Source organism: Gambusia affinis, linkage group LG03, assembly GCF_019740435.1.
Source record: "Gambusia affinis linkage group LG03, SWU_Gaff_1.0, whole genome shotgun sequence".
In the NCBI taxonomy this organism is placed as follows: domain Eukaryota; kingdom Metazoa; phylum Chordata; class Actinopteri; order Cyprinodontiformes; family Poeciliidae; genus Gambusia; species Gambusia affinis.
The window spans coordinates 21,073,472-21,090,988 of record NC_057870.1 but is presented as its reverse complement, the minus strand read 5'-3'; the positions used below and the strand labels follow the sequence as shown (position 1 = coordinate 21,090,988).

The 17,517-nt window shown below is 39.9% G+C and overlaps 2 protein-coding genes across 2 annotated transcripts; both read left to right on the top strand.

Annotated features, from left to right (window-relative positions):
- On the top strand, window positions 1–4,144 carry tmed7 (transmembrane p24 trafficking protein 7). Its single transcript, XM_044112582.1, has 4 exons — window positions 1–103; window positions 409–596; window positions 1,845–2,090; window positions 2,767–4,144. The coding sequence occupies exons 2-4, from the start codon at window positions 438–440 to the stop codon at window positions 3,001–3,003; spliced, it is 642 nt and encodes a 213-aa protein (XP_043968517.1). The 5' UTR covers window positions 1–103; window positions 409–437; the 3' UTR covers window positions 3,004–4,144.
- Window positions 4,145–5,932: 1,788 nt separating this feature from the next.
- On the top strand, window positions 5,933–16,509 carry fem1c (fem-1 homolog c). The gene is made up of 6 exons (XM_044112580.1): window positions 5,933–7,281; window positions 11,863–12,032; window positions 12,133–12,318; window positions 12,513–13,024; window positions 13,277–13,453; window positions 14,658–16,509. Exons 1-6 carry the CDS (start codon window positions 6,738–6,740, stop codon window positions 14,920–14,922), a joined length of 1,854 nt encoding a protein of 617 aa, XP_043968515.1. The 5' UTR covers window positions 5,933–6,737; the 3' UTR covers window positions 14,923–16,509.
- The last annotated feature ends 1,008 nt before the right edge of the window (window positions 16,510–17,517 follow it).

Sequence of the window (17,517 nt, the reverse complement as noted above, 5' to 3'; positions counted from 1 at the left end):
TGAGAGCGACAGACAGGCGGGCGTTTTATCGATTACAGCCAATCTACTCTCACGTTTGTAATACGTCTTCGTAGCTTTAGTTACATCCGGGTGAAAACTTTAGGTGAGTCGGTAATTCAGACTGAGACCAAATACTGAATTAAAAACATGCCGTTATTAAGTTTGTCTTGACTTGTTATACATTTATATGTATAAAACTACGAGTTAGTCAACCATATATAGTCCGTAAAAATTTGAAGTTGCTTTGTGCTTCTAAATCACGTAGCTCAAAAAGGTGGCTAGTTAGCTTTAAGCTAAGCGGTTATCAACGCCCGGGTCTATTTTAATCACCGTTAAAGTCTTGTATCTCCCACCGTTTTTACAGGTTTCGACATTATGTTTATATGTGGTTGTTTCTTTGGTGTTTAGGTTATAGCTATTGGCTTTCGGTGTCCAGGATGTTCAGGTCGCTTCGGTTGTTGCTGCAGGTGCTATGGGCCCAGCTGCTCTGTGGATGGGTAATGGGCTCCGAGCTAACCTTCGAACTGCCTGACAACGCTAAACAGTGTTTCTACGAGGACATCATCACCGGCACCAAGTGCACGCTGGAGTTTCAGGTATTGATAATTATGATAGCGTTCATCATGTAGCGGCTTTGTAATTTATTGCACCTGTAAGGGTTTTATTAGCATCTAATAATAGTATTTAGTTGAATTGTTAACTAAATGCATAGAAAATTCCCATCACTGTGTGGTTTTGTTGTCTCTTCTAGGAGTAAAAGCACAACTAAACAGATGAGCTCTAAGCCTGTATGCTATACATGGGACGAAAACACATAGGTGGTGGTAGTATCAGCCCCTTTAATGGCTTTAACCATGAGGGCGATGAGTTTAAATACACAAAAGACATGACAAAGTATATAATTGATAAAGAATAAATGAAGTTGTTGGCAGCTACAACTAAGCCAATGTCCCCTTCCTGGAACTAAACTAAGCATGGTTAATTTGTTATTTTGCATTTTTACTTCATTGTAATGTGACAATGCACATTGATAAGCTTGGAAGCACCATATAAATGTGCTAAATCTTTTAAACGTAAAAAAAAGAAAACTATACCTACCAAGAAAAACAAATTTAAGAGTTGGCAAGAAAAAAATGAGACAAACTAATTCCAAAAATTTTAAGTAAATAATGAGATTAGAAATTTCTCAACTGGAAAAAGTAGTGTATCTCTCAGGGCTACTAGTGGAAAATTTTAAGAATCTTAGTGTGTGGCGTATCAGTGATGAGGAAGTGGGAGATGAATAGATTGGGGCCTAGTCTGCAGTAAGATGGCCAGTAGTTTGAGCTGTCATGTTTTTAAAAAAAAGAAGAAGAAGCAACAGCAGAGGTCTCAGTTCACAAGTTTGTCTGTTTAAACTCTCACCTATAGGCATGAGAAAAGAGCAAGAAAATCTTATTCCAGATTCAGACGATTGAAATTAACTTTCTTAGTAGGATTACTATGCCCTGGAGTTGGGCAGAGCTTAACTCCAGAAAATATTCTGAGACTTTTGTCTCAGAATAAGTTCAGAATTGGCATGCTCTGGATTGACAAAGTATTGCCTTTCAATGTTATGGATTATTCCTATTCTGTCATAGAATTGCTTTGGGGCTTGATGAAGTCAGTATATGATGTATCACTTGTGCTGAATATGTAAAAAACATTAAAGTTTCTATAAATCTGACAGATTTGTTTTGGACAGTCATTAGCGAGTCCTTGGTGTTAATCTATCAAACACAATACCTAATCAAATCACTATTCTGCACTAGGACGTTGTTTTTGTTTAAATAAAATAATTGTTGTTCTTCTCTTTGTTATCCCAGGTTGTAACTGGTGGTCACTATGATGTAGACTGCCGCTTAGAGGACCCAGACGGCACTACACTTTACAAGGAGATGAAAAAGCAATATGACAGTTTTACCTTTACAGCTGCCAAGAATGGCACGTTCAAGTTCTGCTTCAGCAACGAGTTCTCCACTTTCACGCACAAGACCGTTTACTTTGATTTCCAAGTGGGTGATGATCCTCCGCTCTTCCCCAATGAGAACAGAGTCACTGCTCTCACTCAGGTAAGTGTTAGGTTTGCTGATGTGTAGCACAGATTATAGCTATTTGGATAACACTTCAGTACATTGATAATTCAAAACCACCATGGTGACATTAAAGTTAGTCTGGTAGAAGCCTGTTTGGAAGAATAGACTGTTGTCATCACAAAAATGATGACAAGTCAGTGTTTTTTTTTTATTTTTATCCTTATTATATTTTTTATTTATTGTTTTAAATTTTTTGTGTGCTTAGCTTTTTCACTTTAGGCTTTTTATATCGTATTGATCACTCATGTTCAGCATTGTTTCAGCTGTGGCTGGTGTTAAAGTGTTTTAGAAATAAAGTTAATGATTATGATAGCTATATAACCACATAATACATTATTAAAATGAAATAAATATATTAAAGTAACTGCTGAGTTCTTCTTCAGCAGTGAACTTGAAAAACCTAAAAGAGGGAAGCAAAAATCTTGCGATCACCGTTCAGCCTCTTCACATTATTTGGGTTGGATTTCCTAAATTATTTGCGTCTGAATGTTCCTACAATGTGTTTTTGTTGTCAGAGGTGCAAACTATGAAAGCTATGCCAGAGTTTAAGAGTTTAAGTTCTTCCCTGTTTCATTTTCAGCTTATTTTGAATATTGAAAAACATTTCTAAACCTCCTAAATCAACTTGTCTCTAATCCTTCACTTGTACCAGATGGAATCAGCCTGCGTGTCTATCCATGAGGCACTGAAGTCTGTCATAGACTACCAGACGCACTTCCGCCTCCGAGAGGCCCAGGGGCGCAGTCGGGCGGAGGACCTGAACACCCGTGTTGCCTTCTGGTCTATCGGAGAGGCCATCATCCTGCTTGTGGTCAGCATCAGCCAGGTGGTCCTGCTTAGAAGCTTCTTCTCAGACAAGAAGACCACCATGACACGAGTTGGATCGTAACAGCGTTTGGGCTGCAGGACCTGGTTCATCACTTTTTGTTTATATCTGAGCAGGTGTGAATAGCATAGAGTTAGTAAGAACAGCAGTGCTGATGTGAAGGTTTGCTCATATCAAACATTCTGATATTTCCTTCTTGATTAGCACTGTGGTTCTTAAAAACTTTATGCAGATAACTCTTGTGGCAAAAATTGTGTTGAGAGGTTAAGTAATATGACAGGAGGGGCTAGATGATGTGGTTATTAAAAACAGGTCAAGCTGGCCTGTGGTTAAAACAGACCTTGAGTTGTTATGTTCTTGTTTTATTTGTGTTTTTGTAGTGTCCATCTTTTACCCTTCCCCATCTGCTGCATTTTTCAAAGTGCAGTTTGTAGAAAACAAAATGTACTCGATCTTCGGATTTTTGGATATTTCTCCAATCTTCATCTCTGGAATCACACTTGATGCAAAGGTGGCTCTCCACAAAGATTTTATTTTACCAAATAAATCTATTTGTTAATAAATAAATCTGTTTACTAATAGAATAAATATGTTCATTTATTCTAATAGGTTCTAATAGAATAAATAGGTTCATTTATTCTATTAGGTGAGCTAAAGAAAATTGTTCTGGTTATTGTCAGCTTTTCATTTTAAATTTGAAAGGATGATGCCAGAGAAAGACCATCATTCATACTAATTTAACACTCCTGCACAAAACTTTGGTTTGTACACTCATCACACTTAAGTAACCAAATACCTATGAAAGAATTAATTGGTAAAGCAGTTTAATTTCAATTAACTCCATGTTCTATCAGCTAATTAATGCCTTGATTTATCGCCAAAATTAAATTAAGGAGTTATACTGTTTTATTTGTGCGTTTTGTGTCTGAAGGTGGTGAAGCCAACAATTTTAACTCTACAAGCTTCTTCAAATTGTGTTTAGTGGTTTATGTAGTCCTGCCTTTTTCTGTTTTAAAGTGTAATGGCATATTTATCCTGTAGCCTTGTGTTCTTTTTAGTTTTATGCAACACTGTTATAAATTTGTTTAAAAAGTTTTTTTTTCTCAACAAAATACTTTCTTTATTATTGGGTTAAAGTTGTAATTGGAATCAATCTTGTGCTGGCTAATTGGATTGTTTACAAAATAAACAGTAAGCACCCATATTTCTAGTTTCATTCTGATTTTGACTCCAATTTAATCTGTTGCACTAGATTAAATTGGTTTGGTTTTCTGAGATTTATTTATTTTTTGTTTATTCACACACACCACTGAGACACAACCTTCCCATGGATTATCAATGGTTTGTTGCAGAGTCATAATAATATCAGATCAGTTGAAAAACCTTACTTTTATATTTTAATGGGTTTAAATTTATTGATAATTTACCGACCTGCTTTACCAGTGTTTTTTATTCTTTATATTTTCTATTTGTGTTAATTGAACAGATAATTTAAAAACACCTGAATGGTTTGCTAAAATATCTTAGATATGCAGTTGCGTTTTGGTTTTTGCATCTTTTCTAGTCACTTAGTTTTAAATACTGATGTGTGGTGGAATGTTGGTATTTCTCAAAACCTTATGCACTTGTAGTGACAGGTAACTATATCTGTGGTAATTTTTGGATGTTAAGTTACCGGGATGTTTGAATAAATTTCTGTTCAAAATTTCTGTTTATTTGATTTTTTTTTTTTCCTTTTTTTTTTAAACACTGTGAAGAAAGGCACATGAAATTTAGAGCCGTACTTGCTGGTAATCTTTCTTTCAACCTGTAGGGGGCGGTATTACCAAAGCTAATGGAAAAGTCGTCATATCCGATTAAACGTTATAACATTGCCCATTGTTTGGAAGACGGTAGAAAAAGCTGGAAACATTTATACTTTAAATTTAGACTACTTTACCCTCTCAGAAAAAAATAAATGATCAACTAAGGCAACAATTATGTTTAGTCATTACATCGGTTACAGACAAACTTGATAATTATGAAGAGGAAAGAAGGCAAATAGATTTTTATCTTTCTTTGTATGGTATTGCAAAGTATGGTATTCAACCTAACACATCCACCAGTTGTTGCAGTGACAACAGCAAATCACCTGACATATGTCTACTAATTTTACATATCTATACACTGACGTTTTTGCCGATCCTTCATCCTCAGACAGATGGGAAAGATTTCATCTGTAAAAATGAATTGTCAAGCCTTTTCACAAATTCTCTAAACTGGATGTTTAAGATCGTTGTCCAGTTGGAGGTAGAGCCTCCAAAACAGTACGAAGTTCTGTAGTCTTTACAACTTTTCTTCCATGTTTGCTTAATAGGCAGCTCAACATGTTTTCCTACCCAGAGCATGAGCCATGTCCCTACAGAACAACATGGTAATATTTGCATGTTTCATCATGGTGTGTTCAAGAAAATGTGCGATGTAGGTTTTCCATTTTACAATGTGTTTTGCATGTGGGCCTAAACTTTAGGCCCTAAAGTAAAATTTTGGTTTTACCTGTAATAATAAAAATTGCATAATTTTTCTTACACGACACAATTCTGCGTTTCTTTGTGTTGAACTGGAAAATCCGAGTATTGTAACATCACAAATTTGAACATTCAGTCAGCGTGAATACTTTTGCGAGACACTTGATAAATTTGATTTTCTTTTAATTTTGCGGGATAAATTGTTATTTGGATTCCGGATTTTTTAAACAATTTTGATCAGATTTTTTAGTAATGTGATTTTTCAATTTCAGCTGACAATCCACATATTTTTACTTCCTCCAAGCTCATGGGTTAGTAAGCCGGATATTTACCAAAGTTTGATCAGTACACTTTTAGTCTTTAGTCTTACTCAGTATTCTTCCCAACTTTAGTTTCCTACGATTGACTACGTAACAAGCTATCCAATCTGTGATTGGACAGTGGCCCGTCAGTCATTCCCCTTTAAGGAGAGAAAAGACTGCGTTGAGCTTGTGATTTGACAGAAACTGAGTCGTGATCGTCCGGTTTGCTCGTGGGCGGTTAGGCTCCCTAATTTACGTTTTACCTCCTTGGGAAATATTCCACCGAGTCAGTTCGCTGAGTGGTTTCACCGGAAGATTATAACCCCCCGTTTCTACGGGTCAGAATCAGTTTCCTTTTGATTTTTGATTTTTTTGACGCGTGTGAGAGGAAACACTCCGCTCTGACACTGGGGGATATCCCCAGCTCTTTCAGTCGTTTTCCAGGCTAGGCTAACAGCCGCAGCAGTAGCACGGGATTACGGGCGGGGGTGAATTTCTTCTCTTCGGCCCTAAGAAGGAGGATATAAAACCGTTAAATGCCGTGGAACAATGACGAGCGAAGGGAACAGAGCTGACGAAGGAGAGGAAGAGACACCAGCGGGAGAGAGTCGCTCAGACGAGCAGTAAAGAGGTGAAAAGTAGAGCAGTATTCGAGCTTCATCGATCAAGGAAGTTTATTAGCTAACTTGCTAGCTCGTCGTTAAATGTACCGCCTGATCATCAAGGGTCGTTTGAAACGACTCGGTTATTAATAGACGTAAAGTTTCACATAACCGACTGTACTGATGCCAAAGTTCTAAGGCTGATCTGTTAACAGCCTCGTACTTCTCTGGGCTCTTAATAACAAAAACGGAAGCTAACTAGCTTACCGTTAGCTTGAAATTGGAAGGTTGTAAACAAAGGGTTCCCAGCTTCAAGTGACCCTTGCCCCCTTTGTTTTACCGACATCCTTACCCTTTGACCCCAACCGTGAAGCTCGCCGTCAGACATGGATTTAAAGACGGCGGTGTATAACGCGGCCAGGGACGGGAAACTCCGTTTGCTTCAGAAACTGTTGGAGAACAAAGATGGACATGAAGTCACCAAGCTGATGGGCGAGAAGACGAACGGAGCCACCCCGTTGCTGATGGCTGCCCGGTACGGCCACCTGGACCTCGTGGAGTACCTGCTGGAATGCTGCTGCGCTCCGGTTGAGGTCGGGGGCTCGGTGAACTTTGATGGGGAGACGATAGAGGGGGCGCCCCCTCTCTGGGCTGCCTCTGCGGCGGGTCACCTGAAGGTGGTCCAGTCCCTGCTGGGGCACGGAGCTTCTGTCAACAGCACGACCCTCACCAACTCTACGCCCCTGAGGGCAGCCTGCTTTGACGGGCACCTGGACATCGTCAGATACCTAGTGGAGCACAAAGCTGACCTGGAGGTGGCCAACAGGCACGGACACACGTGTCTAATGATTTCCTGTTACAAGGGTCACAAAGAGATAGCGCAGTACCTGCTGGAGAAAGGTGCTGATGTCAACAGGAAAAGTGTAAAAGGTAAGTTCAAATGTACCCAGACTACACTGTCTCAGCCCAGTTAAGGGTTTAGGGAGGTATCATGGAATAAGCAGTTGACCAAAATCAACTAAAGGCTAATTAAATGTTAGTTATTTTTGCAGAAAAAAAGTCAACTACTAATAAAACCAGAAGAAGTAAACCTACATGGACAATCTACTGTCTGCAGCTGTTGTCTGCACACCAACATTATTTGATTTCTATCCAGAGCTGGTCTTTTCCCATCAGAATTTGACAAGTAAATTTTTTACTTTTCATACACTTATCACATTTTTAGCCTAACTACATGTACTGTCTGTCCCCAGCTAATGCAGACGTTGGAATCATGGGTAAAATCAGACAAAAATATCTTCATTTTCAGGAAGCCTAGCCAGTTGCATCCAGTCATTTACTTTGCGGTAATCCCTCTTCTTCCTCAGTAAGCAAGGGGTGACTGTAGGAAGGTCCAACTTCCTTTAAACATAAACTAGCCGCTAGCAGAATCAGGTCAGAATTATAATACTAATGTGCTCCATTGATTTGCTGCTTTGCAAACATCAGCCAATAGGGACTCATGGAGTATTGCTCCTAGAAACTTCAACTTCCCGGGCTTTATTTTGAATATTTTAGATGTGCTCTATGAAGACAAACAAAAAAACAATCTTCTAATGGATTTTTGGTGAATACTGAGCCGATCACTGTAGTCACCAAATTTCAAGTCTCTAAACCCATCAACCAACAGCATATATACACTTGAATGCACAGTTTTTGTGTTTTTTGACAATCTACATAATCATATCCCTTAATGGTTAAAGGGAGATTATCTTATAATTCCTTTTCTGCTGGACTCAAACTGTTGATTTCAATCAAAAAACCAGCAGCACATCTGTTCCCTTTGTGTTTGTGATATTGGAGGTCAGACCTCAGAGAAAACAAGATATCAGTATTGGCCACTAAAATTAGCCAGATCAGTGCATCAAAATGAACCAGAACCACCACACAGCTTCTAAAACAATGTCATGCGACACAAAAACGGAGATGCATTTGCATATTTCTGGCCTAAATGACTCAGCATACCAACACGAACTTCTGGTTTCACAATGGAAAGCTACGTCAGCTCTGTCTCTGTCTGGGTGTGTCTGAAGTATCAAACTTAGTTTGTTTTGTTTTTTTTTACTTAGAGTTCGAGAAACACTAAAAGATCACAGGTCATTTACTCATAGATCATGTCAACAGTATGTGATTACAAATGATAGTATGACTTGAACCTCAATCCTTTACTTGTAATGTAACATTACCCCCCCCCACTTGATGAATTTGTGTTTGATGTAATGTAAAGCACTTTGAAATGCCTTGCTGCTGAAATGTGTTATACAAATAAAATTTGATTTTGATTTGATATGGTGTGTGCACCAATAAACTGGTGCATGTGGTTCTGACATGGGAGCTGCATTCTCAAAATCTGTCTCCATCGTGTAATCATCATGTAAATCCTGCAGAACAGTGACAAACCTGCAAGCAGGCACATGTATTAGGTTGGCATATATTAGTTCCCACCTCCTACACATCATTGATTTAAAAAAAAAAAGAAAATTTCTCATACAGCTTACCTTCAGCTCGCCTGATTAAATTGCAGTGTATGGATGATGCAACATTAATTTCTGTTGTATACTCTGTATACTCCTTTACCAACACAGCTGTGATCATTGGTATTTTTTTCACCCATTACATTTATAATGACTGACGTCTTTCTGAAAAACAATGATTGGCTCAGTGCTAGTTAATGCAAGTAAGCTAGTAAAAAGTGGTTGAGTCATATGATAGAAATCACCTAATGATAAGCAAACCTCTAGTGTGCTGTCATCAAATCAGTGCTTTTTCCTCCTTTAGTTTCTCAATAACTTGTTAGTGTTGAGCATTAGCTTCTGCTTGAAAATATTCCATAGTCGGCCTTTCTTTTCGAAGTTCCTCTGAAATTCTGAGAGTTTCATATCTTCCCTATTTTTACTTTTTTAGATGCAGTGGAAAGTGTAGGAGCTGCATGATTAGGGCCAAATAAGGGAAAAAATATTACAGTATTCTTTATGCAATATCCTTAATACGTGAAGCATGTTAAAACACTTTCTGCAGTTCAAGTTATGAAACTCAGTCCCACCTGTTGAACATTTTAACCTCCTGTAGCTCGGTTGTATTAAACTGCTGTCAAAGGTTTTGTGAAAAGTTTGTTTTGATCCAGTGTGACCTTCCGTTGTAGTTTATCCATAAACCACGTAAATCAAACTTGTATGTTTTTGTTTGCTTGAAAATTCAATAATAGATGTAGAAAAAGATACAGGTGGCTCTTTAGTACATTTAAATTGTTGCCTCCTTTTTTTTAATGAAAGTAAAACATGTGCATCTGCTGCAGAAATTAGAGTGGGCTTAATTCTGGAAGGATTTATTTTTGATCTGGTTAAAAGCTTCCTCAAAGATCAGCTTTGCCTTGAAGACAGAGGTATTTTAGATGGCATCAGTGGAGCTAATCAAGGATTTTTATTTTGTTACAATTTAGAAACTATAAAGAGACATTCATGTGTTTTGTAGCACTCTCAAGAAGTAAAAGGAAAAATGTCTCTGTGACAGAGACTGTCTGGGGGGGAAAAAAGACCAAAAAAGATGAAATTGTGTGAACAGCTCTGGTCCATTCCTTTATGTTTATTTACCTTTTTTATGCTTGACTCTTTTGTAGGTCAGTGGGTTGGCAAACAACAACATGTTGCTCTGATAATGTTCAAGAAAAGTGGTCAGGCTAAAAATGTTCAAAAAATATTAAGATGTTTTGAAAACCAAAGTCTGTAAGTCTGCTGTTGTAGAAGTATTTACACCCCTGTGTCTTCTGTCTTTGCTTTTTGTTTTAATGATTTGTTTTTATACACATCAGGGTTTTATATGATTAAATGCAAACGCAAAATTGAAGAAGGGCCAAAAAAACCTCTCCTCTTCCTTCTGAGAAAAATAATCTCCCCAACATGATTCTTCCACAAATGTGTTCCTATATAGACGTGTTGTTTAGTTTTCCTCTTTGAGGCGATATACAATATTCGTTTAGCTTATTTATGGCATTTAGTCCAGATGGTTTCATCTGACCAGATGTATGTTTGCGGTCTCTCTCTCTCTCATTGCTTGTGGGGGAACTGCAAACGGGACATCCCAGTTATTTTCTTGCCAGTCCTCCATTAAGGCCTGATCTGTGGGGAACACAACCAGAGATTGTCCTGTCAGCCGCTGCTGTGGTTTTCTGCAGAGCAATCATGGATGTCTTGGTTGCTTCTCTAATTGATGGTCTCCTTTTTTAGCCCCTCACTTTGCCAAATTTGCAGTTGTACCATGTTCTTGTTTTGGGTACAGATTGAACGTCTTACAGACAACTCAAAGCTTGGGTTATAGTTTTTTCTTTTACCTAAACCTACTTAGAACATCTGCATAGCATTCTCTACTTTTGACCTTGTTCTTCATGATGCTGTGTGCTCACCAATGTTCTGTAATAAGCCAGTGAGGCCTTCAGAGACCAGCTGGATACATGAAGTCAGACACAGGTAGACTCTGTTTACTAAGTGGGTGACTTTTGAAAGTAGCAGTTTTGCTCTGGGTTTTATTAGACCTACCTCAATGCATCCAATCACAGTTGTCGTCAATATCTTTCTGTAGCATCGCAGTCAGAAGGCACAGCTTGGCTGCAATAGGTGACAGGATTTAACATTTTAGGTGTCATTTGTTGAAGATCTGCAAATCAAGCATTTAACCAGTTAAATGGAAACCAGCAACCAGTGGTGGGGACATTATGTAATGATAAAGTCATCGATTACAGTGTTGCAATGAAATATTTAGCTTGAATTGTGCAGCTCTAAATCTCATTTGGATGCATTAGTAAACTTTTTTTTAAATATATATATATATATATTTTCAGCTTATGTGTTTCATAACAACTTACATTTTTTTCTTGTGTATTATCACAATTTTCTGTCGGTGTGTCATAAAATCCAAAAGAAATGCATAGTTTTTGGTTGTTGCAAGACAAACTGAGAAAACATCCGAGACAAATACTTTTACACGCCACGGTACAAAGCAGCAGAGTCAAAATACAATTCACAGATCAAGTCAAAGTTTATTTATATAGCACATGTACAACAACCTCGGCTGAACAAAGTGCCTCACAATGATTATATAATCATAGGTAAATAAATCTTATAAATAGATAAATCAGAAAATAAGAAATAAAATTAAGTTGATAAATAATAAAATTGGCAGTAAAATACCCAGAAAATAATATGAATAAAAACTAAGGTGAGACGTACTTCATTTCTATGGCTGCAATTTTACAAAAGCTCAAATCTGTTCAGTACATATTTGAAATGTTTTTTCCTTTTGAGACTAAGGACATTTTTCAGCGTTATTGAAAAGATGTTTATTAATTGTGCCTGACATGAATTCCTAGTAGCCTGTAGTGATGCAACATCATTTTTATTGGTATTTTTTTTAATGTTCTGATTGGATATAAATAAGTCTCCAGCCTGACTTTAAGGCCTGCGTCGTCTCTGATCTCAGGTAACACGGCGCTGCATGACTGCGCGGAGTCCGGCAGCCTGGAGATCATGCGGATGTTGCTGCAGTACGGCGCAACCATGGAGCGGGACGGCTACGGCATGACTCCGCTCCTCTCTGCCAGCGTCACTGGCCACACCAACATCGTAGACTACCTGGCGACGCACCAGCAGGTCAGCCTTTTCCGCTGATAGCCGTGCGAGGCGTTTTGTCAGCGTGAGAGTTTGTGTTTTGAATCACTCACTGGAAAAGCCGCGTTGTTTCCTCCCGCAGACGAGTCACACGGAGCGGATTGAAGCCTTGGAGCTTTTGGGAGCAACGTTTGTCGACAAGAAGAGAGATCTGCTGGGAGCGTTAAAGTATTGGAAGAGAGCCATGGACCTGAGATACACAGACAGCAACATCGTCCACAAACCGGAACCCAAGCAGCTCATCATGGCTTACGACTATGCTAAAGAGGTGGGGATTATTTTTACTGTCTGTGATTGTCAGGTTTTAAAGAAGTGGAGGCTGAGTTAAAGATGCTGCTTAAAACTTATCTTTGATTAGGAATTGTTTCTCATTTCATTAAAAAAATAAATAAAAAAATCTTTGGTGCGTTCACCATGGTGATATTCCCAGATATATTCAAATGTTTGAAATCTTCCTTTCAGGTCACAAACGGGGAGGAGCTGGACGGGCTGATCTCCGACCCGGACGAGATGCGGATGCAGGCGCTGCTCATCCGGGAGAGAATCCTGGGCCCCCAGCATCCAGACACATCCTACTACATCCGTTACCGGGGCGCCGTCTACGCCGACTCGGGAAACTTTGAGCGCTGCATCAACCTGTGGAAGTACGCGCTGGAAATGCAGCAGAACAACCTGGACCCGCTGAGCCCCATGACGACCTCCAGCCTGCTGTCGTTCGCCGAACTCTTCTCCTTCATGCTGCAGGACAGGGCCAAGGGGCTCCTGGGGACATCCGTGTCCTTTGAGGACCTGATGGGAATCTTGACCAAGAGCGTGTTGGAGATAGAGCGAGCGGTCAAACAGATTGGGCCGATGCCGCCTGACCCCGCTCAGCTCAGCAAGGCCTTGTCGATTATCCTGCACCTCATTTGTCTCCTGGAGAAGGTGCCGTGTACCACAGAGCAGGACCATTTCAAGAAGGAAACCATCTATAGGTATGTGGCAGAATGAGAAAAATCATTTTGAAGTGATATTCTCTGACCTAATATTGTACAATGACTCATTTTTTGCTTATAAAGTGGGATCAGTGTAACTTTGTTCTCATCAAAGGTCTTTGAACTTTTCTGTCACTCACACCCCAAAAAACTATGATTCAGTCTCAAGATCCTGATTGCCTTCATAAGATTAATGACTCATGGTTGTTTGAGTGTTTTTGACTCAGCGCGTCAAAACTTTCACCCTCTTAGGTTCCTGAAGCTCCAGCCATGTGGGAAGAACGGCTTCACCCCTTTACACCTGGCAGTGGACCGCAACACCACCTGCGTGGGCCGCTACCCTGTGTGCAAGTTTCCCTCCCTGACGGTGGCGTCCATCCTCCTGGAGTGCGGGGCGGATGTCAACAGCCGGGACGAAGACGACAACAGGTCCGCTTTTTACGGAAAACACTTTGACCTAAACTGTTCCTCTGCTTTTGCAGGGTATTTTATAAAATAAATACCCTGCAAAAGTATTCACGCCTCTATAAGCACAGTATAAATGTATGTTACTGGAGCTTTACAGTATGTGACAGACCAATAGTAAGGACTGCACATTTGTGAACTGGATGGGAAATTTTTCCAAGCCTGAAAAACTTATCAGCTCAGCCTACTTCTATATTTCATCTCTCTAATTGTTTCAGGTTGTATTGAGAATAAATCATAATCTGCAAGAGGCCTAAGGGATCTTTGGGAGCCTCTGAAGTGGTCGAATCTGTTGGCAGCAGGTTTTGCTCTCCAACAATGTGATCTTCATATAAGAGTGGCCTGCAGAAGTCCTTTGTTGAAAGAAAGCAATAAAAAGTTCAGTTTCTTATTAGCCACACATTTAGAAATATGCAGAGGAAACTCTCCGAGTGGGGGAGTCCCCCTCTCGGCTCCTCCAGACTAGTGGCAACAGCAATTGGCATACACCTGGTGGAACTGAGAGTCTGCTGAGATCATCACAGGAAGTACTTCTCAGTCCAAAACTCCTCAGAATGTTGCTAAAGGCTTAATGGAGAAACATTGTGATGACGTGCTGAAGGCAGAGTGTCAGAAAGAGCCACAGGGCCGATTCAAGCCATTAAATTACAAAGTCAAGTCATGTTTGACATGTACAACATTTTTATAACTGACAGTAACATAGTAACTTAATTGTGCTGTAAATGACACCATGTGCCTGGAAAGTACATAATGACCCATATTTATGAGTCAGGCTGTTCGAGTCAAAGTCTGGAATGACTTTCTGAAGATTTATTTTGAGAACTGAAGTTCAGATTCTCTCCATCCAAACTGATTTGTATTGAGCTGTTTTGCAAATGGCAACAGGCAAAAACTTCAGTGTTCAGATTTACGAAGCTGGTCGAGAAATTCCAAAGCAGACTTGTATGGATTGGGAGATCACGCTGTTCACATTTTCTTTGTGAACAAAATGTTGTGAACCACATTCTTTCCCCGAGTTACTTCAGCTGTGCGCTTCTGTTCGTGGTCATCTTTCAAAATGCCTTGAAATTTGAGCTTTCCAGTGCAAATACTGTTGCAAGTTGCTTGTAGACTCTGTCAGGAATAAATCTGTGGCACAATCTAACAATCTTATTCATTTTTCCCGCAGCCCCCTCCACATAGCCGCATCCAACGGTCACCCCGACATCATGAACCTGCTGATTTCCTGCGGGAATCACTTCGACAGCACCAACGCCTTCCAGCAGACGGCCTGCGACCTCCTGGACGAGAAGGAGCTGGCCCGGAACGTCATCCAGCCCATCAACCACACCACGCTGCAGTGCCTCGCTGCCAGGGCCATCATCAAGCACAGCCTCCACTACCGGGGGAACATTCCCGAGAAGCTGGAAGCCTTCGTCTTGCTCCACAGATAATGATTGTACAGTAACGGGGTTGCTAGGGACTGAAAGCGCAGCGGGAGCTGACCGTACACGTCGAGGAGCTTTACACATGCTTAACCCACAGGGTATTTAAAAAAAAAAATACAAAGCAGACTGTTATCTGGGTTTGGTTTGCTAGAAGAAACTCACACTAAATACCCAACTTAACCAGGATGGACTGAATTCGCCGATAGAGCCGCAGCACTGACCGCCATCGGTCAGCGGGGATGTATTAGATTCACGGTGCAACATGGATTATAACCGGTGTTTTCTCCTAATGAACTGAACAGAGGGATTTACATATTTTTGCTTGAGGAATCTTTTTTTTTTTTTTTTCATATTCCACAATGCTATTTATTGAATGAAACTTGAGAGATTTTTCTCCATGCTGGCTCCCATCCAGTCTCAACATCACCTGCTTCTCTCCTCTCCAGTCTTCAGCCTGCTACCGCTGTTCTTATTTAGGTTTTTTTTTTTTGCTTTTCTCCTCACTGTTGCCAATTGACCCGGACTCTTCCTCAGCCATCATCATGTTTTTTTTGTTTTGTTTTTGTTCTCTTAACAACACGCAGAGGTTTTGCTCTTTTTCTTTTCTGCTGAGGGGAGTCGATTTTACAGTCATTTGTCTTTCCCACTTTGATGTGTAACAAAGCTTTACAAAAGGGGTCGGGGGGATGGAGTGTGTGAACACCATAAGTGCTTTATTTTTCCTATGCACAGGCTGGGCTGTTGGAAAGAGACTGTTGTATTTTGTGCCGGCACTTGTCTGTGCAATATCTCATGAGGTTGTTTTTTTTTTTTTTTCTTGTTGACTCCGTTGCTTCTTTTCGTAATCCGCCTTGTCGGGTGGAGGTGAAACCATAATGCTGACTCTGTGAGAAGAATGAACGATTTTTGAGCGACTGATATGCAGGTGTGTGTTTTCCATGAGTTATTTGTTGTATGCATAGTTTTTTTTGTTTTTTTTTCTCCCTTCGATGAGTTACACAAACTGAGACCAGGAGTTTAATGTAGTGGCGCTCATGAAGATTCCATATTGCACATGAAGGCCACTGAGAAACCGCAGAGGCCGAACTCTCCAGGGTGCCGGCTCGTACACAAAAGTGACCTCTCGATCGTTCGCGCGTGGCTGACCTTTAAACGGCACCGTTTATTTTAGTTTTGTAATTTTTATCCGACCCGATTGAGCAGCAGAGAAGTCCGGGTAGCTCGCTAACGTTTGCCTCGCTGTGCATGTGCATCCCGTCACTGCGGGAGACCTCCCATGACGACTCCCAGGACTGAAAAGCAAGGGAGAAAAGATGCCTCAATACACAGAATAGTAAAGCTTTGTGATCATCATGTTTGCACATTCAGCTTTAGATGTGTGGGTTGAGAGGAAGGAGGGAGGGGGAAAAAGGGCTTTTCATAATTTGTAGGATTTCATATTGCAGTTCCAAACCAGACAGAAAATGTGCTCGGGCACCCAGGGCAACTCGATTTGATCGGCACTTTACTACAGTGGAGATTAAGATTTGATATGGCATTAATCAAGTTCATATCTTAATTACCAGTTTGACAATAAAACCATGTTGCACTTGTCGTCTTGACCAAATCTCTTTCTTTCAAAGATTTTGCTGTTTGTGAGTTGTGCTGTTTTTCTGTTTTAAATATTTGTTGGCATTAACAGAACTAACCCAGCCATGTCACTTCACTGGGATTTAAAATGTTGTATATTCATAAAAAGCCTGGGCAGAACACAAACACACTTCCATTGGGAGTCTCTGGTTGGCTGCATATTTCTGCAGTTTTTGCTTAAAAATAACCCCCGTTAAGTTCTTTCTGAACAAAGACAATAAGTTTTCCCCCCAAAGGAACAATTTTAAACAATCTGTTCTTTTAAGCCAGAAAAGATATGATTTGCACAAAGCTTCATCTACTTTCTAAAAACAAGGAATCCCATAAAGACAGAAATGGAGAGCACACAAGGAGCCATCTGTAAATTGAAGTGTGTGCTTGTAATGTAAAATTAAGAAAATGAAGCGACCTTTCAGTACAGTAAAGTTCCCAGGTTGGTCTGGAACTTGTTTGATAAAACTTGTTTAATTTGAGATCAATATTAATTTTTTTCTACAGGATTACAGTATTAGATTTTATTGAATTGCCTTTAATAGTCAGATGATTCACAACGCAGCCTAGTCAATAAATTTGTCCTACAGCAGAACCGAGATTTATTTTTGTGGGTTTCATCTTACGGATGTCTCGCCGATTGGTCAACACTGATCCATGTAGCTTAAAATCAGGGAATTGCTGACCTGGTGATATGAATGCATCCACATTTATATACCAGAATTTTGTCATAACATCTTTTTTTTTTTTTTTTCCCCCACCAGGGGGTCTTTTTGTGGGCTCTAGTGTCCCTTATATGACAGTAGGCTGACAGGAAGGGGGGAAGACATGCGTCAGGTCCGGGAATCAAATCCGCGACAGCCGCGTCGAGGGTGTCATAACATCTTTAATAAATTACTTAAATTATGGGTTAGCAATGCTGAAAAAGCTGCAAAATTGTTCTAAAATGTTTCCAGAGATGCACTTTTTTTCTAAAGATAA

Coding starts and splice junctions, on each gene's coding strand:
- tmed7 (XM_044112582.1), top strand. CDS start 438: ATGTTCAGGTCGCTTCGGTTGTTGCTGCAGGTGCTATGGGCCCAGCTG. Junction 597..1,844: donor AGTGCACGCTGGAGTTTCAG/GTATTGATAATT, acceptor TTGTTATCCCAG/GTTGTAACTGGTGGTCACTA. Junction 2,091..2,766: donor GAGTCACTGCTCTCACTCAG/GTAAGTGTTAGG, acceptor CACTTGTACCAG/ATGGAATCAGCCTGCGTGTC.
- fem1c (XM_044112580.1), top strand. CDS start 6,738: ATGGATTTAAAGACGGCGGTGTATAACGCGGCCAGGGACGGGAAACTC. Junction 7,282..11,862: donor CAACAGGAAAAGTGTAAAAG/GTAAGTTCAAAT, acceptor CTCTGATCTCAG/GTAACACGGCGCTGCATGAC. Junction 12,319..12,512: donor CTTACGACTATGCTAAAGAG/GTGGGGATTATT, acceptor TCTTCCTTTCAG/GTCACAAACGGGGAGGAGCT.